The sequence below is a fragment of the Salvelinus alpinus genome, chromosome 18 (genome assembly GCF_045679555.1).
Source record: "Salvelinus alpinus chromosome 18, SLU_Salpinus.1, whole genome shotgun sequence".
NCBI lineage: Eukaryota > Metazoa > Chordata > Actinopteri > Salmoniformes > Salmonidae > Salvelinus > Salvelinus alpinus.
The window spans coordinates 41,731,495-41,755,246 of NC_092103.1; the positions used below are offsets into that span (position 1 = coordinate 41,731,495).

The 23,752-nt window shown below is 44.1% G+C and overlaps 1 protein-coding gene across 6 annotated transcripts in view; it reads right to left on the reverse strand.

The window, feature by feature from the left end:
- The window catches only part of psd3l (pleckstrin and Sec7 domain containing 3, like), a 135,832-nt gene that overhangs the window by 102,909 nt on the left and 9,171 nt on the right, over positions 1–23,752 (reverse strand). For 5 of the 6 annotated variants that reach the window (XM_071351339.1, XM_071351338.1, XM_071351342.1 and 2 more), the window contains exons 2-4: positions 17,001–17,112; positions 12,945–14,010; positions 8,764–9,258 (exon numbers count right to left, since the gene is read on the reverse strand). In XM_071351339.1, coding sequence (XP_071207440.1) covers positions 8,764–9,258; positions 12,945–14,010; positions 17,001–17,112 — 1,673 coding nt within the window. Of the gene's footprint in view, positions 1–3,927; positions 4,496–8,763; positions 9,259–12,944; positions 14,011–17,000; positions 17,113–23,752 lie in introns of those variants that run through there. The other variant, XM_071351344.1, reaches the window with a different exon arrangement.

Here is a 23,752-nt window from a genome sequence, read left to right on the forward strand (position 1 = left end):
CTTCCGTCATCATGAAGTGCTTTGAGAGACTAGTCAAGGACCATATCACCTCCACCCTACCGGACACCCTAGACCCACTCCAATTTGCTTACCGACCCAATAGGTCCACAGACGACGCAATCGCAACCACACTGCACACTGCCCTAACCCATCTGGACAAGAGGAATACCCATGTGAGAATGCTGTTCAGATCCTAGATTTCACCTAGCCTCTGATGCAACTGGGGTCCTGGACTTCCTGACGGGCCGCCCCCAGGTGGTGAGGGTAGGTAACAACATCTCCACCCCGCTGATCCTCAACACTGGGGCCCCACAAGGGTGCGTTCTGAGCCCTCTCCTGTACTCCCTGTTCACCCACGACTGCGTGGCCATGCACGCCTCCAACTCAATCATCAAGTTTGCGGATGACACTACAGTGGTAGGCTTGATTACCAACAACGACGAGACGGCCTACAGGGAGGAGGTGAGGGCCCTCGGAGTGTGGTGTCAGGAAAATAACCTCACACTCAACGTCAGCAAAACAAAAGAGATGGACTTCAGGAAATGGCAACAGGTGCACCCTCCTATTCACTTCGAAGGGATAGCAGTGGAGAAGGCGGAAAGTTTTAAGTTCCTCGGTGTACATATCACTGACAAACTGCAATGTTACACACACTCAGACAATGTGGTGAAAAAGGTGTAACAGCACCTCTTCAACCTCAGGAGGCTAAAACAATTGCAGTGTCACCGAAAACCCTCACTAACCTTTACAGGTGCACAATTGAGAGCATCCTGTCGGGCTGTATCACCGCCTGGAACGGCAACTGTACGCCCACAACCGCAGGGCTCTCCAGAGGGTGGCCGGGTCTGCACAACGCATCACCGGGGGCAAACTACCTGCCCTCCAGGACACCTACAGCACCCGATGACACAGGAAGGCAAAAAAGATAATCAAGGACAATAACCACCCGAGCCACTATCGGTTCACCCAGCTTCCATCCAGTAGGTGAGGTCAGTACAGGTGCATCAAAGCTGGGACAAAGAGATAGAAGCTGTTTTTCAATCTCAAGCCATCAGATTGTTAAACAGACACCACTAGCACAGAGTGCCTGCAAGCTTGATGATTGAGTTGGAGGTGTGCATGGCCACGCAGTCGTGGGTGAACAGGGATCGTGGGTGCTGCCTACCTACAGACTTGATATCATTGGCCACTTTAATAAATGGAACAATAGTCACTTTAATAATGCCACTTTAAGAATGTTTACATATCTCGCATTACTCATCTCATATGTATATACTGTACAGTCGTGGCCAAAAGTTATGAGAATGACACAAATATACATTTTCACAAAGTCTGCTGCCTCAGTTTGTAGGATGGCAATTTGCATATACTCCAGAATGTTATGAAGAGTGATCAGATGAATTGCAATAAATTGCAAAGTCCCTCTTTGCCATGCAAATGAACTGAATCCCCAAAAAACAGTTCCACTGCATTTCAGCCCTGCCACAAAAGGACCAGCTGACATCATGTCAGTGATTCTCTCATTAACACAGGTATGAGTGTTGACGAGGAAAGGGCTGGAGATCACTCTGTCATGCTGATTGAGTTCAGATAACAGACTGGAAGCTTCAAAAGGAGGGTGGTGCTTGGAATCATTGTTCTTCCTCTGTCAACCATGGTTACCTGCAAGGAAGCATGTGCCGTCATCTTTGCTTTGCACAAAAAGGGCTTCACAGGCAATGATATTGCTGCCAATAACATTGCACCTAAATCAAACATTTATCGGATCATCAAGAACTTCAAGGAGAGCGGTTCAATTGTTGTGAAGAAGGCTTCAGGGCGCCCAAGAAAGTCCAGCAAGCACCAGGACCGTCTGCTAAAGTTGATTCAGCTGCAGGATCGGGGCACAACCAGTACAGAGCTTGCTCAGGAAAGGCAGCAGGCAGGTGTGAGTGCATCTGCACGCACAGTGAGGTGAAGACTTTTGGAGGATGGCTTTTTGTCAAGAAGGGCAGCAAAGAAGCCACTTTTATCCAGGAAAAACATCAGGGATAGATTGATATTCATACAAAAGGTACAGGGATTGGACTGCTGAGGACTGGGGTAAAGTCATTTTCTCTGATGAATCCCCTTTCCGATTGTTTGGGGCATTCGGAAAAAAGCTTGTCCGGAGAAGACAAGGTGAGCGCTACCATCAGTCCTGTGTCATGCCAATAGTAAAGCATCCTGAGACCATTCATATGTGGGGTTGCTTCTCAGTCAAGGGAGTGGGCTCACTCACAATTTTGCCTAAAAACACAGCCATGAATAAAGAATGGTACCAACACATCCCCCGAGAGCAACTTCTCCCAACCATCCAGGAACAGTTTGGTGACGAACAATTGCCACCTTGCCAAAACATTGATATTCTGGGTCCGTGGCCAGGAAACTCCCCAGACCTTAATCCCATTGAGAACTTGTGGTCAATCCTCAAGAGGCAGGTGGACAAACAAAAACCTACAAATTCTGACAAACTCCAAGCATTGATTATGCAAGAATGGGCTGCCATCAGTCAGGATGTGGCCCAGAAGTTAATTGACAGCATGCCAGGGCAGATTGCAGAGGTCTTGAAAAAGAAGGGTCAACACTGCAAATATTGACTCTTTGCATCAACTTCATGTAATTGTCAATAAAAGCCTTTGACACTTATGAAATGCTTGTAATTATACTTCAGTATTCCATAGTAAAATCTGACAAAAATATCTAAAGACACTGAAGCAGCTAACTTTGTGGAAATTAATATTTGTGTCATTCTCAAAACTTTTGGCCACGAATGTATACTGTATACCCTTCACTATCTATTCATTACTATCTATTGCATCTTATCTTATGTCACTGCTCATCCATATATTTTATACATATATATTCTCATCCCATTCCTTTACTAGATTGTGTGTATTAGGTTATGTTGTGGAGTTTTTAGATGTTACCTGTTAGATACTGCTGTACTGTCAGATCTAGAAGCATAAGCATTTCACTACACTCGCAATAACATCTGCTAACCATGTGTATGTGACCAATAAAATTAGATTTGAACTCACATCTTAACTGCAAATATCAACTGTAAAAAAATATATATGTTTTTACACTAAAGTAGCTTTTTTCCCAGCCTTGCTACATTTCGATCTGCAGGTTGCATGAAACTCTCCCCACAACACCAAATTGGTTGTAGAGAACTACACGTGCAGGAAGGATGAAGGTTTTAACAATTCAATGCAATGAAACTGAGTATTAAAGTCTTATGGGAGATTAGTCCTTTCCATTTCCGCTTGTGACTCAATGGTCACTGATATGACATGTACATGTACCGCTGTCAATTGTCTATCTTGTGTGTACAAAGTAAACGGCATGTCTTTTTAAAACACAATCATTTGAATGGCCTTTTGCATTTCGGTTCTGGATGAGTTAGTGGGCTGCACATTAAACAGTTGCAGACTTGACACAAATGCCCAGAGGCGCTATATTTTCTCAACCCAGACAGCAAATATTCAAATGAGCCTAATATCTCAACTGGCTTTCCATTTAGCATGACATTGAATAGTACATTACTATTCCTGCCATACTCCTGCTCTCTTTCCTGGTGGTACAGGAACCACCCACTTCCTGGGAGAAGGAGAGAGCGAGGGCGAAAAGGACAACAAAATTAATACGGCAAAGCAAAGCCTCCCGTTAACAACCTTTGCTGGAGAGAGAGGGAAAGAGAGAGAGAGAGAGAGAGAGAGGAGTAAACCGGCAACTGTTTCTACAAGCCACACTGCAGAGCACACAGCACACGTTAAACAGCAGGAGAGGAGAGCAAACCGCTTGGCTGCACTCTCCAAGCCGACAGCCTATGAAAGAAAGGCTAGGAGCAGCCATCGTCATGACGATAAGGCAGAATGTCATGCATTGCTGAAGGTCGCCACTTACTGGATGGAGTCGCTTTCAGTTGCATCAGCGGCGTCGGCTGGGCCTGGCTGGGAGAAACAGGCCGATACAAAGGAGCCCATAGGAAGCCGGCCTCACCAGCAGGAGAAGAGGGGGAGGAGGAAGAGGAGAAAAGTCCCTAAGAATGAAACTCTTTAGCTTTAGCCTGCGCCATGTGACCGGCGGCCGGGTCCCTTAGCGCTCTGTGCTTTGACCTACATGGAGACAAGAGCACTGCTGTTTCTTGCCCTCGGCTGCTGCTGCTGCTGCTGCTAGGACAACACAGGTAGAAAGCCTCAATTCTGCTTATTCATTTGAAGCCGAAAGCTCTGGGCCCGACTGGCTGGAGTGTGTCTGTCTGTCTGTGTATGTATGTATGTGTGTGTGTGTGTGTGTGTGTGTCTGTCTGCATGCGTGCGACAGGGAGCCGGCAAGAGGACACGAGTTTAGTCCATCATGGTGCTCCCTGTGATATCCAGCTGGAAATGAGCCTTGCTTCCTGCCTCCCTCCCCATCTGCTGAAGGGGCCTGAGCCCTGACCGTGTGCTGAGGCCACTCCTCAAGGAAGCATGAATGAAGGAAGGAGTGGGATTGTGCTGGCTGCTCGGGTGGTGGCAGGCAGGGTGTGTGTGTGGGTGTGTGTGGTGGGGGGGGGGGGGGGTATTTATGTCCTTCACCGTATGAGTGTGAGAGTCGGGGCTCCGCGGGGCTTGTGTCTGCTGTTCTACTCAGGCTATAAATAACACTGCTGCTTAATATCCTGTAACCTGGCTTGGTGGTAAAATGAGAAAAAAATGTCTTTGCAGGGGGATGTCAGTTGCACACACACGCTGGAAATAGTAGGCTACAGTATGAGCCTCTGCTCACAACACAGATACCTAACCTCTGATGATGTACTGCAGTGACGTAACATATTGAATGCCAAATTCATTTTCCGATTGGAATATAATAGCTGCAGTGTTTGGAGACACATATTAAATAGGCTGTGTTTCAGAAGAAATCTTTTACAAAAAGCTCACTACAAATTGGATGCAAATTGGAGCCATCGGATAAAATTCTGAATGAATCGAAATTAAGATAGATTATTGCCAAGTGTTAAGAAGAAAAATGATTTACAATTCAATGCTCATTTGACCTTTTTCAAGGGTAGATGGTTGTATAAATTCATTTGACCCATTACTCTTATCCATCCTTGCACTTTGACATGATGCGAGTCAGTTCCTATCAAAGGTCGATGATAAACATCAAAGCCGGGATGAAGCTTTCCTTTCAAATGTCGGGGCAGAGACCACTTGGCTTGAGGAGCTTTTGAAGTTAGGGCTGTGACGGTCATGGAATTTTAGATTAAGGTTTTGTCAGCCAAATGGCCGCGGTCACCGTACATTTTTCTATTTATTTATTTTCTCCTCTCCTGAAGGCATGTGCTGCTGCTGCAGGGAGGGGGGGGGGGGGGTTCCTAGGCAACCAAAGACTAATTTGCTACAACACCGACAACAAGTTTCATCACGTTGTAAAGAGTTTGTGTTACCATGGAAATGGACTAAACCGCACAAATGCCCAACCAGAGTCTTTGGTCAGCTGTTTGTTCAACACAAAAAGCGGTTATGACAGTTATTTTACTTTCATGACAGTCTTCATCTATAAAATCGGCAGTTACACGATTATACAATTACCGTGCCAGCCCTATTTGAAATAGTATATTCCTTTTCAAAGAAAATAATCTAAGGGAGCATACATTTTACCCCTGCTGCACCCCACCCATGCAGCGGAGGATTTACTGTGTGCTTTCACATTTCTGTTGTGAAAAGGAAGGAAATGTCTGCAGCCTCCATGCCTCCTGCTCAGTAATATGCCCAGGAATTCAGACCTCAAATCCTAAAAGCTGTTTCCAATGTAAGTTGTGCTCTTACAGTTTTGGTTTTTATTGTCTGTTAGCTTTAAAAAGTACAGGAACAAAGTTTACTATGTTTTGACTCGTGGAGGGTACAGTAGGCCTAGACTAAATGTCGATTCTGAGAGCACCTAAAAAGTCAAGGTATAGAACAACAAGACATTATTTGACTATGGCCAAATTAGGATTCACAAAAGAATGCTTTACCACAAAGCACAAAGAACAATAGGCAAGTTATTGTAACTGAGCTGGTGGGTTGTACAAATTCAATTCTGTGCCTTCCAGATGTTTTTGTTGTGTCCACGGTACACTGTGCTAGAACAATAATGTATTAAAATGACACTAATGGCCTGACCCTAATGGCTCCTGCAAACCAATTATAAAAGCCTATTATTACGGTGATGGATTTACAAACTGCTCTTTTAAGTGTCTCTGGAGTGGAAGAAAGTATGCAAACACCTAGCTATGTCTGTATATTAAGAGACACTGAGGCATGTTTCTTAACACCTAGCTATGTCTGTATATTAAGAGACACTGAGGCATGTTTCTTAACACCTAGCTATGTCTGTATATTAAGAGACACTGAGGCATGTTTCTTAACACCTAGCTATGTCTGTATATTAAGAGACACTGAGGCATGTTTCTTAACACCTAGCTATGTCTGTATATTAAGAGACACTGAGGCATGTTTCTTAACACCTAGGCTGTAATCATATCAAAACAAAACTGTAATCATAGATACCGGATTGAATAATGGAGATATTGATTCATACAATTCCTTATTGGAGTTTAAACTTGACCCAAGGCAGTGGACCACTAGTATCATTATCCCCCATGGAGTACTGCAACAGAAGGATATGTCCTGCAGAGGGCAGCATTACCATAGTAATAAAACAGGAACAGGGTAAGATTGGCAGGCACTGTGAAGCAGAAACTGGGTAAGATTGGCAGGCACTGTGAAGCAGGAACTGGGTAAGATTGGCAGGCACTGTGAAGCAGGAACTGGGTAAGATTGGCAGGCACTGTGAAGCAGGAACTGGGTAAGATTGGCAGGCACTGTGAAGCAGGAACTGGGTAAGATTGGCAGGCACTGTGAAGCAGAAACTGGGTAAGATTGGCAGGCACTGTGAAGCAGGAACTGGGTAAGATTGGCAGGCACTGTGAAGCAGAAACTGGGTAAGATTGGCAGGCACTGTGAAGTAGGAACAGGGTAAGATTGGCAGGCACTGTGAAGCAGGAACAGGGTAAGATTGGCAGGCACTGTGAAGCAGGAACTGGGTAAGATTGGCAGGCACTGTGAAGCAGGAACTGGGTAAGATTGGCAGGCACTGTGAAGCAGGAACTGGGTAAGATTGGCAGGCACTGTGAAGCAGGAACTGGGTAAGATTGGCAGGCACTGTGAAGCAGAAACTGGGTAAGATTGGCAGGCACTGTGAAGCAGGAACTGGGTAAGATTGGCAGGCACTGTGAAGCAGGAACTGGGTAAGATTGGCAGGCACTGTGAAGTAGGAACAGGGTAAGATTGGCAGGCACTGTGAAGCAGGAACAGGGTAAGATTGGCAGGCACTGTGAAGCAGGAACAGGGTAAGATTGGCAGGCACCGTGAAGCAGGAACTGGGTAAGATTGGCAGGCACCGTGAAGCAGGAACAGGGTAAGATTGGCAGGCACTGTGAAGCAGGAACAGGGTAAGATTGGCAGGCACTGTGAAGCAGGAACTGGGTAAGATTGGCAGGCACTGTGAAGCAGGAACAGGGTAAGATTGGCAGGCACTGTGAAGCAGGAACAGGGTAAGATTGGCAGGCACTGTGAAGCAGGAACAGGGTAAGATTGGCAGGCACTGTGAAGCAGGAACTGGGTAAGATTGGTGCAGGCACTGTGAAGCAGGAACAGGGTAAGATTGGCAGGCACTGTGAAGCAGGAACTGGGTAAGATTGGTGCAGGCACTGTGAAGCAGGAACAGGGTAAGATTGGCAGGCACTGTGAAGCAGGAACTGGGTAAGATTGGTGCAGGCACAACCTCATAAACACCTTGGAGGAACATTATATAGAGCAAGACAAAATGTACAAATATCTGGGAGTTTGGGTGGATGAGAAGTTGAGCTTCACCACCCATGTAGAGAACCTTGTCAGGAAACTCAAGCTGCGTATTGGGGTTTTATTACCAACACAAAGCTTGTTTTTCCTTTGACGCCAGAAAATAGTTGATTCTCTGTATTTGACTATGGTGGTACTACGTATGTGCAAGCCTCAAGCTCTACACTGAAGGCTCTTGACTGTGTATCATGCAGCCCTTAGACATCTCTGATTTGTGACAAAACTAACTCACCATTGTGATCTCTACAGTGCTGCCAGGTGGACATCACTAGCAACACGCAGGCTCAAACACTGATACATTCTTATTTATAAGGCCATTTTATTTGTCCTCTCTTCTAGCTCAATCTTGTTTAATGCTAACAGACCTGAGCATTAGAACGAGGAATATATTTCATTCCTCAGCCAACCTACAACTACAGGACCTGGTGTCCCTGGAGGAGGTCAAAGGACAAATGGATGAACAGGTTGTTGAGACATGTAGTTGTTTCTAGTTGTCAACCCATGTCACTAGTTTGTGTTGCCTTATGTAAGGAAGCATGTTGTTTTACCTCACACACACACACACACACACACACACACACACACACACACACACACACACACACACACACACACACACACACACACACACACACACACACACACACACACACACACACACACACACACACACACACACACACACCACCTCTTTCTATAAGTTTATGCAGAATAAAATCACCTTGAACCTTCTGTTCAGTGCCAGTGTAAGAAGTGCCACAACCTATAACAAATTCTCTATGAGAGTATAGGCCTAACAGTACAGTGAGCCTGTTGTTATTCAGCCACAATAATAAAGTCTATTCTTTCCTACCTCAGGCAGCCGTGCAGCCAGTCCTTTGGGTCCCGCTCCACCCCATTGGCCAGGGGTCCGCTGGAATGTTTATCTGATTGGCCGCTGAAAGCGGGGTCCCCACTTGCTACCACCTCCTCTAGGTAGGACGACGTCACTTCCAGGGCGGCTTTCCCGCCCTTCCCCGTGGTCGTGACGCTGAGTAGCTCCTGGCGCTCCCCCTGGCGCCCCGTGTTGGGCAACAACTCCACGAAGTGGCCCGTCTCCTTGAGGCGTTGCTGGATCATGGGAGTAAGGGGCATGTCGAAAGTGAAGCCTGAGTCCGCCTCGTCATCAGCCGAGGAAGACAGGGCATCCAGAGAGTCCAGGCTGCTGTAAAGGGTGCTACGGAAACGGTCTGACTCCAGGATGCTCTCGAACTGCGAGCTGAAGACGTCGGTGGCCTCCTGGCTCTCCGATGTCTCCTTGCCATCCCGGTTATCCGACGGGTCCTCGCTGCCATTGGTCTTCGTACTCCTGAGGAAGTCGGGGACAAACAGAAACAATCATGGAAACTTTGACTTGGGACAAAAGTCAAGTCTTAGCCTTAACTTAGCAGAAGAAGACTGAAATTCAAACTAGCCTGTGGGAAACCTTAGCCATTATATTTCACAGCACATATCCATCTGGCATTCCTCCTCATTGAAATGGTTTGAGCCATAGAGATAGATAGAGGACTCATCTTTGTATCTGCGCTAGTATAGCATCTCCATTTTGAAGTAGTCAATTTTTCTTCACTATTGGCTGATCCCTCCTGATGACCAAGGTTGAACATGACTCCAACAGGGTCACCAGGAGGGATGAGTCAATGAAGTTGGAAGTCCCATCCAGTTTACTACATTAAAAATCGTGGAAGCCCTCAAGGGCACTGCCCATGCTAACGCGGCCTTTTGGCCACTAGAGGCCTCTATCATCCTCTATGGTCTGAGTCTCCCTTTAAAGAGGAGCATTTTTCAAAACCACCTCATCTGCAATTGGATCACCTTCAACCAATCAGAGGACGGCCTAATTCAAAGCAGTGTTTGGCCACCTGTGATTTTGTCCTAAAACCCACCCATTGGTTCTGAAAGGATGCGGATTGGACCGGTCATTTGCTAACTCGTTCCAAACGCCAATCTATTGGAGGAAGGCCTGACTGATGTGATAGTGAAGTGAATCAAAATGGAGAATGCTGCGATCAGGCTGGTTCCACAAGGGTACTGAAACCTGGCCTGAATTGCTTGGATTAGTATATTGTTCCTCTACCAAGAAGAAATAGATTAGATTCAGCGATATGACGCTACCATAAGAAGCGGGGCAACTCTCAACCCAAACAAAAAGAGTAAAAAAACAAGATGCTAATCTCGTCAGCATTTGTTGTCAAGCGGCTATCACGTTGCTCAAGGGAAGCATGTAACTCCCCTGGACATGCTCAAAAGTATCTGTACCAGTTAACTAGTGCAGCATCTTGCTTAGCACTCCCCATGATAACATCTTTGGTCCCACTGCTGTTTATGGTCACATCATACTGCTTACTTCCTGCATCTCAAACAGAGCTAAATGCACTGTCCCTGTCGTAGAGGCCTATAGCCGCTGTGGTGAACTCAGCTAAATGCACTGTCCCTGTCGTAGAGGCCTATAGCCGCTGTGGTGAACTCAGCTAAATGCACTGTCCCTGTCGTAGAGGCCTATAGCCGCTGTGGTGAACTCAGCTAAATGCACTGTCCCTGTCGTAGAGGCCTATAGCCGCTGTGGTGAACTCAGCTAAATGCACTGTCCCTGTCGTAGAGGCCTATAGCCGCTGTGGTGAACTCAGCTAAATGCACTGTCCCTGTCGTAGAGGCCTATAGCCGCTGTGGTGAACTCAGCTAAATGCACTGTCCCTGTCGTAGAGGCCTATAGCCGCTGTGGTGAACTCAGCTAAATGCACTGTCCCTGTCATAGAGGCCTATAGCCGCTGTGGTGAACTCAGCTAAATGCACTGTCCCTGTCGTAGAGGCCTATAGCCGCTGTGGTGAACTCAGCTAAACGCACTGTCCCTGTCGTAGAGGCCTATAGCCGCTGTGGTGAACTCAGCTAAACGCACTGTCCATGTCCTAGAGGCCTATAGCCGCTGTGGTGAACTCAGCTAAACGCACTGTCCCTGTCGTAGAGGCCTATAGCCGCTGTGGTGAACTCAGCTAAATGCACTGTCCCTGTCGTAGAGGCCTATAGCCGCTGTGGTGAACTCAGCTAAATGCACTGTCCCTGTCATAGAGGCCTATAGCCGCTGTGGTGAACTCAGCTAAATGCACTGTCCCTGTCGTAGAGGCCTATAGCCGCTGTGGTGAACTCAGCTAAATGCACTGTCCCTGTCGTAGAGGCCTATAGCCGCTGTGGTGAACTCAGCTAAATGCACTGTCCCTGTCATAGAGGCCTATAGCCGCTGTGGTGAACTCAGCTAAATGCACTGTCCCTGTCGTAGAGGCCTATAGCCGCTGTGGTGAACTCAGCTAAATGCACTGTCCCTGTCGTAGAGGCCTATAGCCGCTGTGGTGAACTCAGCTAAATGCACTGTCCCTGTCGTAGAGGCCTATAGCCGCTGTGGTGAACTCAGCTAAATGCACTGTCCCTGTCATAGAGGCCTATAGCCGCTGTGGTGAACTCAGAGGAAGTTATAAAGAGCACTATTCCATTATTAACCCAGAGACCTTGCACCTTTCTACTTCCTCTCAGCGAAACTCTAACAAAACAACACATTTCTGTGGACTGTGACAATGCTAGTTTCCATGTAATGGAAACATCCAGCAACTAAAAGGAACTCAACATTTTCTAAGGACAAAAAAGCTACGGACGTTAGAAATATTGAAACATAGTGGGGGATCAAGTGTAAATAGTGCCATAAAATAAACAGTGAAATAAACAGTGCATCATAATCAACACTATTTAGCTTGACATCTTATTTTACAGGCCTTCAGTCATGACAATCTAATTGGTCACAAGGGGATGAGCTGAGGATAGAAGTGCTGAATTGCAAATAGGCACCTAGTCCCTAGGGCAGGGGGATGGGAACCAAGTTGACAGGAAGATTCATTTTTTCAAATGTTGACTAAAACGTAGTCCTCTGGGAGCCACGAGGGAAATACCCCACAGATGAACCCGTCAAAAACAATGAGACGTGGCCTGGGGTGGACTAGCAGTCTAAACCGCTGCCTCTGTAGCACATGTATGATGTACAGCTGACAGCATGGGTTTTCAGCACATGTATGATGTACAGCTGACAGCATGGGTTTTCAGCACATGTATGATGTACAGCTGACAGCATGGGTTTTCAGCACATGTATGATGTACAGCTGACAGCATGGGTTTTCAACACATGTATGATGTACAGCTGACAGCATGGGTTTTCAACACATGTATGATGTACAGCTGACAGCATGGGTTTTCAGCACATGTATGATGTACAGCTGACAGCATGGGTTTTCAGCACATGTATGATGTACAGCTGACAGCATGGGTTTTCAGCACATGTATGATGTACAGCTGACAGCATGGGTTTTCAACACATGTATGATGTACAGCTGACAGCATGGGTTTTTAACACTCTCTCTCCTATTATTCACCTCTATCGCTCACTATCTAATAAACATACAAAAATACCTCAATTTTAATTTTTGTAAAGAAAAATACATTGAGAGACATTGGCGCACTTGGCTGCATTTCAAACTAAACAGAATTGTGTTGAATAGTAAGGGGTGTGGTCAACTTTACCGGTTTTCAAATAACCTTTTCTGTGGCTGTTCAAGTGTGAGTTCTGCTAATTTGATGTGTTTATTCTAGTACTATTAGGCCTATAGTGTATTGATTACTTTGACAAATGATAGATCACCAGAGCCACACGTTGCAGGTCCCTGCACTAGGGCCTAGGGACATCTGTAGATCTGAGATGATTGGATCGTCCTGCCCCATGTGCTGTTCTGGTTTGGACTAGACTTACTTACAGCTGTCCAATCCTTTCAGAGGCCGTATGTAACAGGTGTCTCAAAGTATGAGTGCTGATCTAAGATCAACTACTTCCTGTCCATATAACCGTATTCATTGAAAGAAAACAATGAAGCTGAATACAGCCCCAGACCCACAGGAGTGGCTATGGGTCAGGGTCCGGGCTCAGAGGCCATTTGGAATATAGCAGATATGTGACATACCTATCTGAGCTGGTCTCCCGTGCCGCGTCTCCATCGGTGCTCTGGTGCAGAAATATGTCAGGGAGCACCCGGAACACCTCGTCCTCCAGGGACAGCCGACAGGGGAGTCTCTCTAGAGGACTCAGACTGTCCACAGAGCTCTCTACCTTCAGACTGCTGCAGCTCCTACCTCCCTCCAGTCCCTTCTCCGAGTCCTCCCTCCCTCGCTCCTGTCCCATCTGACCACAAACGTCCGTCGCCGCCACCACCGTCGTCGTGCTCCCTGGCCGGCTCTCCGCAAATCGCAGTTTCTTAGGGGGCTTCTCCCTCAGCTGGCCCCCGTCCAGGAAGGCGGTGAAGATGCCGGGGATCTCGGCCAGAATTTTACTGGACTCCTCCAGGGACTCCTCGTCCAGGAGCAGCCCCCCTCCGGCAGGCTCGGTCGCTGCCTCTGAACCCCTCCTGGGAGGGTCAGACTGGTCCACCACGGGTACCTTACCCGCCCCTGAGCATGGCCCAGATGTGAATGCAGCAGCTGTCAGGCCGTCACTTGTTTTTTCTTGGCAGTTCGCAGCGGGCGCATTCCTGAAGTCTCCGTTTACCTCGGCCGCCACGGTGGAGACGCCCAAGGCCTTCTGGGCCGCTGAGCTCAGGGAAGCCGTATCTTTCAGCAGCGCCTCCGTCCATGAGTCCAGGAGGAAGGTGGGCGAGAGGAGTGGGTCTCCCGGTGAATCAAGGCCCAGGCCAGACATGTCCAGGTCCACATTGGTCTCCTCCCCCTCACCGTTTCTCTCTGAGGTCCGGCTGGCCACATCCTGCGAGGTCCCGTTTTGACCGCTACAGGGGATCATGATGGCTGCGCTCTGCTGTTCACTACTGTCCGCTGGGTGTAGGCTGTCCTCAGGTTGGGCGTGGGCGGCAGGAGCATTCTGGATCCTGGCACTGAGGCCGCTCAGCAGGTTGGCCAGCTCTCGGTCGATCTCCAGGAACAGCGAGGTTTCATCGATGTCATCGTCCTGGAGACAGGCGTCTAGACTGGTGCTACTACTCCCCTCGTCCGCTAAGACGTGAGAAGTTGATGCTGAAACTGAGAAAATGAGATGTGTCAAATACTACAAGATAAATAGATCAATACAAATGTCACGTGTGCACTTTAAAAATATATACATTGTTATATATCATCGCTATCACCATCATTAGATAGATTATATTGATTTAGGATGTGAAACAGTGTGTATTTCCTCGGTGTAAGATAAATATCTCTCTTGGACTAATTCTGAATAAGCCTTGTAGTCTGAACACTACGGCACTGTGTCCACTTCATGAAAGGAGAAGGGCTAGGAGGTGCCAAAGAAGGGCTGGGATGAATCCAAACTAATACGGTTGGTTCCTTTTCTTTCTTTCGTCCCTTCACACGCAGATGTCTCTTTCACTGGCCGGCAAACGGCTTCAGACAGTGGACCAAAGCTCAGCGTGCTCAGTTCACATGTATTCACAGACATTTATTTCAAATTAGCCGAGTGTGATGGATACAATTTTGCCAAAACAGCAGGTGTTTTCTTCTTCTATTGAATACCTTAGTATCTAGTTAAATATTGAACAGCTTTAAGCTGCTTTGAGCCATGTAGTGAGAATGTATAATTACTAAATTAACAAAATACACCTAAGGGTTTTTATCCTGGAGTATTTCGCTCTGTCCTCTTGTTGAACCTGTTCACGAAGAGTTGGACGAGACAGCTGTGTCAATTAATACAATTATCCAGTTTAATTTGACATGAACGGTGGAGTGGATGAGGTCAAGTAAGAGCTCTATTGTCAGTGATACATAGTGAATACCATCAAAGGTACAGTATCATTGGCATGTAGGCTAAATGCTTTCTTTTTGAAACCCAGACCAGAACTGGATGAACAGGAGGTAGCTTAAAACTAAAAGAAGCATGTGCAACATGCTCTGCCCTGTTTAGGCTAACAGGCCTATACTTGAGACCAAACACAATAAGTTCAACATGGTTGTGTTTATTAGGGCACACCGTTTTGCTACGGTAAAAGGAAGCAATCGTTCCTTTTCAGATTGTACCATTCCATTTCAGAGCATTTTCTTCCATGTCCTGCCTACTTAGCAAGACCCTGATCTCTGTCTCCAGTTACTGTATGTCCTTGTCATAGAGGACGTTATGTCAAGAACACGATTACACTAGATGGCAGCATTTCCTTGTATTTACTGTATCAATATCTGTCTCTACTGGAGAGTGACTGACATAGCATATGAGAGATTCATGGCCATGGCTCTTAACCCATAAGAGTCTAAGCTCTGTTTAAGCCGCGGGGGGGTAAGCCATATGGAATTGTATTTGGCCGTCATTAGCCCATACAAACGGAATTAATAAAATATTCCCTACATGGAACAACAGATAGTTCCAAAGGGAAGTTTGTTCTGAAGTTTCTGTCCTATATCTGAGCGATATAAGAAAGATCAGGAAGCATTTGTTATTTTTTTGGACAGGTATTTAACCCCTTATTTTTGGCACTAAACAATCTCCATATATACTGTACTTCCATTAATTTTCTTCCAACTGGTCCCAGGGGACCTTCAGGCGAGTCTTGTGCATCCTAGAGTCTCACCTTTCCACAAAGGGGTCATATTAGTGTGTATCCCAAACTGTCCGGACGCTACAGACAGAAGTTGGCAGATTGGTTGTACAGACTCCAGTTTTGTGAGAAGAGCGATTTTCAGGATGTCTCATGGTCTGATAAACACCGCTCTAGCTCTGTCACCTTTCACCGCAAATGCAGAGCGACATAGGCGGAACCGGTGGATTGAGACGCATCCAAAACAAAAATAATCTCTAGATTAATGTATGGATTTTTATGGTGATTTATTATTATTGTGCTAATTACATTTCTGCCATCTTTACTGCCATCAAAATAACTTATGGTGACACAGGGAGTTAAAACAATAGACCTTTAGACTAGTGTTACGTCAGAACAGAAGCTGCGTCAGGCATAGTGCACTACTTTAGAACAAAGCCCTATGGGCCCTATAGTAGTGCACTTTATATGCCATTTTGGACGCAGACAGCGAATCTTATACAACAGTTGTGTATAATGTCTAGTTGACGAGGGAGGCTGAGGATCACCAGTCGTGTGATCCCTGTAGAGAAGGATAGGATAGTGGACAGAGTGAAAGTGATAGCACTAAGTCATGACTTTGCAGCATCGCTTGGGAGATGTCTAGAGGATGTTTGCAAATCCCTGTGGACTACTAATGACCTTTTAAGGTCCTGCTAAATAGCCTTGGTAACCAGTCAGGGGTGAGACCTCTTATCGGACTGGCTCTTGACGGGTAATAAAAAACGAAAGTCTTCCCTGTGCAGATGTAGCATTACCTCAGCAAACAGGCTGTTCACACTAAATGGAACGAAAGAAACACATCACTGTACCGTACTTATTCATCTCTAGTTTCTGGGAATGTTTGACACAGCACTTAACTACTGTTCATGGGCTTGCTTTGAAAAATGGTTTGTTTATATAGGCCCTACTACAGTTCCCCAAAATTATTCATTGCACTTTGGGAAAGTAGGCTCTGTTCAACTCATGGCTAAAAGTCAGTGAAAGCAAAGGCTCAACTTCTACAGCCTATTTCTGTAGAGAAAGTGGCTTGTTGGGCCGATTCATCAATAACTGGTTGATATAGGAGCTTCCTATAATTTTCACAGTATGGTTCTTACAGTGCACTATAAATAGCGAAGTACTGTAATTGGGCAGTCCTGCACTAATCATTTAGAATTATTCATATTAGCCAGTAAAAAAGTATGTATGCATTAGGCCTGATGATGAATGATTTATAGACCAGGATTAGTCTATATTTTTAAGGGATTTCAAGAACAATTTTCAGCAAAATGCAAGGGTCCATTGTTCCAAATGTGACACATTTCATGCATGTTATTAAATGAACAATTAAATATAAAAAGAGGATCATGTCCAAGGCCTAATGCCAAGTGTAGCCTTAGCTACAGCAAACAGCATAACGTCATACTGTTGTGTAATGTGGGGTAGATTATATGAAAGGTGACATACCGCTTTCAGTAGAGCTGGTCTCGTCTCCTTTTCCGAAGAGAAAGTGGTACTTGGCCTTCGCAACACTTTGAGCGTGTGAAGACGAGCTGTTAACCCAAACAAACTTTTCAGCCTGCAAGAATAAACAAGAACATGGATTTACCGCAGGCAAGATGATTCTCTGATAAGTAAGCGTTATCATTCATAAATCATTGAGATCTCTCACCATCAGTGGCCATTGATTGGACAGTAAAACAGAGTTCATTTCATCTGGGTGTTTTGAAACCAAAATGAGGCTAATCACATCACCTTGACAGTAGACCTACCGCTATTTAACCATCTGGCCATGTTTTCAAAAGCATTTCCCTTGACCATTCTCTACAAATCAACTTCCGGTCTTGATAGTGTTTCTGATTATAAACAACCAAAATCATTTCCGGTTGATTTAGTTTGATTTATTGATTTTGTTTTTAACAGCAACATCTTTGATTGATTATAACGTATAGAGTACCATCAGCCATGTCTCTTTCAAAGCAGGGAACACTCATTGGTAAAATCTCTGTGAGCATAAGGGTAAAACTAACATGAGTTTGTAACGTAAAACCATAACATTATTACAAATGAAAAAAATCTTGAAACAGCATAACCTAGCCCAGGGGGTTCCCAAACTGTTTCACTTCAGCCCCCCTTCCAGCATTGGGGAACATCCCGTGCACCTCTTGTTGGCAGAGAGAACATTTTACCAGTTTTAAAGATTATTTTCTGCAATTCTACACATTTATCATTGAGTGCAGAGAAGTTTCTTACAATTCCATACATTTTGCCATGTCTAATGTGTACTACAAAATCTATGGGCTAAAAAACCTAGCCCAAATAAAACATTAGCTGACATGGGCTAGTTGATCTGGACATTTCTGCCAAGTTGTAAATACAGTTTACAAAAAAATAGCCAGACCCCCCCACAGTTTGGGAACCACTGATCTAACCTAAACAAACATTGACAAAGTTGGAGAATTCTAAAACAATCTCTGACTTTTTTTTCAAGACCAAATTGCTAAAGGGTAAAGCTAAATGTGATACATGAGTAGAGTTCAGGCATACATTATCCTATACTATCTGTGTTATAGATAAGAACATGCCACACAGCATTCTCAATACAAGCTCAAGCAGCCCATGTTCTGAAAATCAGAGCCGCTCTTAAAACAGCTTACAGTGATGCGTCTCTAGATCGTGATGTCTGCCTGCCAGGCTGCCAATGCCATCAGAAAGTGGTCTCATGTTTCAGAGTAGCTACTCACCTGCCATGATCTCAAAAGACGCTTAAGCTACTGCCTAAGTGCCTAGGAGGTCGCACGTTCACATAGGAAGGATCCATCTAATGTACGTGAAGCATTTGGCTCTCTCAATCCAAGTAAGGCTAGTGAATTCTGTTTGAACCTTAGCAAAGGCTCAGTAAAGTATTTCATTAGCCAACATTCCCAACAGCCATACAATTAATAGGCCTAGTTCTGCTAAAGTTTACAACAGTGATTGCATGACGTTCATTCGGGATGACTCAACAGGAGAAAGGCACTCTGATTCAATGAAATCCACATTTGAAACCATTCCAAAGCTTAGTGCCATGACCATTACAAGAATTAAGCTCTGCGGATCAAATGACAGGCAACTAAAACTGTAATTACTCCAGCATCCATCAACGAGCACAAAAGGGGAAGAGTGGGAAAACACTGTAGATGGGCCACAAAAACACAGTGAGATCATTATTGAGAGATACTCAATAATATCCTACACTAGTAGGCTAATAAGAACACTAGCTTAATCGGAATGATTGATTACAATTCCTACATAGACTAAATAGCAACTTCCAAAGTAAAATGACCTTGTAAATTACATTCCAATCTAAATTGAGAGGTTAAACTGTAGAAGGAACTATGAAGCGAACTTAGCTCTCTGTGGGAAAGCTGTTGTTGCCATGGCTGCCAATGTGAGAATGCAGACCCTTTTTATTTTTTTACCAGAAAAGTTTTTGTTTTTTTAGCGCCTCCCCCCCAACTCTCTTGTAATTAGACTTTGCTTAAAATGGACAATTGATTGGCCAATATTGAAGACTCAGTGCCCACACAAACTAAAAAGGTATCATGTTGACTGCAATAACAGAGTTTATCTTCTCACGAGTCACCAACCCTGATCCGGTAGCACCCCCCACTGAGTAGCATAGCTAGCATAGCGTCACAAGTAACTTGTAGCATCTAAATATCATTAAATCACAAGTCCAAGACACCAGATGAAAGATACAGGTCTTGTGAATAAAGCCACCATTTCAGATTTTTAAAATGTTTTACAGGGAAGACACAATATGTAAATCTATTAGCTAACCACGTTAGCAAAGGACACGATTTTTTTACTCCCAATAGTTTTTTCCTGCGTCAGTAGCTATCACTAATTCGACTAAATAAAAATATATATAGCCACTAACCAAGAAACAACTTAATAAGATGACAGTCTGATAACATATTTATGGTATAGCATAGTTCTTTTTTGGAAAAATGTGCATTTTTCAGGTATAAATCACAGTTCTACATTGCAGCTGCAATCTGAAATAGTGCTGACCCAGCCAGAACAATTACAGAGACCAACGTCATATAACGAATTACTCATCTTAAAACATTTCAGAAAAATACACAGCGTACAGATATTGAAAGCCCAACATCTGGTGAATCCAAACAATATTTCAGATTTATTAAATGTTTTATAACGAAAACAAAATGTAGCGCTAAATTAGCATAGCTATACCAGGCAGATTCGGCTAGGCGCCCACGGCCAGTTCACATGCACAACAGATATGATATAACATCGTAAATTGGGTCTTACTATGGCTGATCTTTCATCAGAATGTTGATCAAAGTGTCCTTTGTCAAGATGAGTCGTTGGTTCCGTTCAGAATTGTTCCTTTCCCACTCCATTTAGCACAGGTACTGGTCGAGTGGCACGGATCTCTCAAACGTAAATAAAATCAGACAACGGAACACCACAAAACTCCCGAAAAAATTCAAATAATCTGATTAAACTATATTGAAAAAACATACATTACGATGATCTGGTCACATGTATCAAACAAACTTCGAGACGGAGATAGTTTTCATCCATAATGGCCGCACAACAGAAGACAATTGCAGCTACAAGTCGCACGATTTAGAGAACCGGAAGTTGTCGGTCACGCCAAAGAATTAGCTCTCATTTCACGTCAGTCCCAGATAAACAAGATATTTTTCCTCTGACGTCCTCTTGACACCCAGAGGAAGGCCAATGAGGTGTGTTTCGGGTCATAGGGGGCACGACCATATATAGGCAGAGCGTTGAAGCTGGCATACACATCTTGCTTTTTTCTTCTTGGTCATGGAAAGTGCTGTCAAATGACTTCTGTATCACTCAGAGACAAAATTGAAACGGTTTTAGAAACTAGAGATTGTTTTCTTTCCAATGGTATTATTTATATGCATATAGTAAGAGCAATAATTGAATAAGAGGCAGTTTAATCTGTAGAGCAAATTATGCTAATGGGAAAATAGCACCCCCTGTATTCTCAAGAAGTTATGCTATTCAAATGAGGTGGTTGGTTAGACAGAGACCATCTTTTGGAACTGTTATGACATTCATGAGAACTGTTGTGTTGATCAAGGTGAACAAAGCCTAGAAAATTAACAAAATTCCATCATTTTGTGAAAGACAAGACACTATGGAAGTGTTTTTGACAGAAAACGTTTCGTACAGCAAGAACAACAACAAAAAAACACTCTGGTTAGCCTAGATAGGCTACTCCACTAAATCTGCCCAGATGCACTAAATTATTTCGCTTAGCAACAGCTGGGAATCTCATTGCAGGGTGAAGGCCACGTCATAATTCACTAGTTTGTTTTAATGCTTCGGGTAATTAATAGAGTTGACTTCCACATAGTCATGGGAGGTGAGCTGTCAATCAGCTTTCCATTAAAAAGGTCACGATGATCTCTGGCTATATTCCAAATGACACACTATTCCCTATCTAGTAAACTACTTTTGATCAGGACTCATACATTGGGTCCTGGTCAAAAGTAGTGCACTATATGGGAATATGGGCCCTGGTCAAAAGTAGTGCACTATATGGGAATATGGGCCCTGGTTAAAAGTAGTGCATTAGATAGGGAATAGTGTGCCATTTGGGACATTGCCTTAGTCTATTCTTTACACTCCAGAGAGGCACCATAACTCGGCACATTGTCCTTTCCCACAGGAGCCAGAGCAGTGTCACATCAAGGTCCTAGAAAACACTGGAGCTCAAGAACTCGAAACTAAGAGTTATCATACTCCAGAGGGTTCAGAAATCCACAGCCTGTGCTAAAGTAAAGTCACTCTCTGCTAAGGGCAATTCCATGGTAACAGAATTTCACTGAGACCTAGATTTTTCACTAAAAATGTTGACTATACAAAAACCATTGATTTTCAAAGTTTGGTAAAATAATTACAGTAAAATCTCAGTTTTATTCTGTTACCAAACTCTGTATCTGCACAGTAGTCCTTGTGCATAGAGTTCTGTGTTTTGTTGTTGATTTTAAAGTGAAAAATGTGAAGAACTGTGCAGATATAAAGTTTGGGAACAGAATCAAATGGAGGGAGATTTTATCTTAATACTGTTACCAAACTTTGCAGTCATTTTTTTTTTTAAGTCAATGTTTTTTGTTCAGCATACATTTTCAACTGAGAATTTTAAAGTGAGTCTCAGCATAAATCCGTTTTACTTGTAATTTCCCGTAACCAATCTGGCAATGTTTCGTCCAATCTGGCATCAAAATACATTTGAAAATCAAACATCTAAAGTAGATCCACATCTGAGCTGAAATGTCTTATTTAACCAGGTAGGCTATGATGTCATAATGATAGTTTAACCAGGTAGGCTATGATGTCATAATGATAGTTTAACCAGGTAGGCTATGATGTCATAATGATAGTTTAACCAGGTAGGCTATGATGTCATAATGATAGTTTAACCAGGTAGGCTATGATGTCATAATGATAGTTTAACCAGGTAGGCTATGATGTCATAATGATAGTTTAACCAGGTAGGCCAGTTGAGAACAAGTTCTCATTTACAACTGCAACCTGACCAGGATAAAGCAAAGCAGTGTGACACAGACAACATAGAGTTACACATGGAATAAACAAATGTACGATCAATAACACAATAGAAAAAGTCTATGTACAGTGAATGACCTGCCTAAGACCTGCCTAAATCTGATGGAAATGAATGACAAAAGATCAGCGTGATTCAGGATAATAAAACATTGCAAATCCATCACAATGTTTTGGGGAATTAGTCAAATGAAACAGTTTATGTTTGATAAAATGTGGAAAGGGTGTTCCCATTTTTTGGTTCAAATTTGCCTAATCACAAATCACAAGACAGGACATTAGAGTGTAGGATTTATTGCATTTTGCTAGCTCAATATCTGAGCCAAACTTACATCTATGTAAAAAAAAAATAGCAGTACATCTCAAACAGGATATCATTACTTTGACTGTGAAAGATGTGCTCGGCTGTAGAACTAGGTATAGTGCTTCCAGAACTCAGCATGTGTGGGACTTGTGTAAACAAGCACAGAAAAGGTTGTGCTTTTGCTTTTCAAGGACTTGCAGACTGACAAGTTTCTGGGGGACTTCCATACCCTACCCAGTCCACAAACAAACATCTTATTCCAAACTATCAAAAAAATGCTCCTTGACATTATTACCAATGTTATCAAATGGTACACTAACTCTAACTGACGAGGAACAGTTGTTGAATAATGGTGCAACTGTTCTACTGTACTGAGGAGAGAAAAAGACCAACTATATCTAGGTGAATGCAAAAATACAGAAAGCTAAATAACTGAAAATAGATTGGCCTACCTGCATCTCCTGAATTTGAGAAGCTCCTCTTAGTCAATGAAAAGGTTTTCAACCCTCTTAACTTCTGTCATACAGTGTGCAGAGATCAGGGATAGTGTTCGGAGGACAAACCAAGCATTCTAAAGCGGTTGTAAACTTTGACAGTACACACATATAAAGCAAGTCTTGGCTACTAGAGTAGTAAACACGGTCAGAAACAACACAGCCGGTGTGCATTTTATGGTTAGTAAGTATTTGTCAATCCAAAGGCTGTGGGGCGACCGTGCTCCGATCCATCTAGGGTCGGAAAATGTTTTTGGAGGTTCAAAGAAAATGAAAAAGTGCAGATGGCTCGGAACACGCAGCTGCACAGTTGGTTCACTGCGTTTGGAACGCCTAACCTACAGGTCAGCTTTTCCGTTATGACACAGGCACGGCCCACATAGACTCCTAGAGAACTTTAACTCTCTAAAGGGAGAGTAATGTCCCAGACAATATCCAGCCAGGACAGCAGATAGGCTAAAGGTGAAGAAAATCTGCTTTTGAGAAGTTGCATAAGATGACATGCTACTCAAATGAACACACTGACCAATCCTCAGTCATTCAAGGGTGATGACAAAATACGTTTCCCCTGCCATAATAAGACTGGGCAACATTGGCTCTGCCATAGGCAAACATTCCAGATTAAAGCTGAACAGCATGTCTATCTGTGATCTGTTGTGGCTGTGTTTCTGTGTCACCATGTAATGGAGGAGGTGCAAAAGTACTAATTATTACAGAGCTAATGTGTGTGTTTACAACCTGGTCCTGTGAGTGTATGAAATGGTACATAGTAAGTACACCATTGGACTGAAGACTTACAAGAGAGTAAT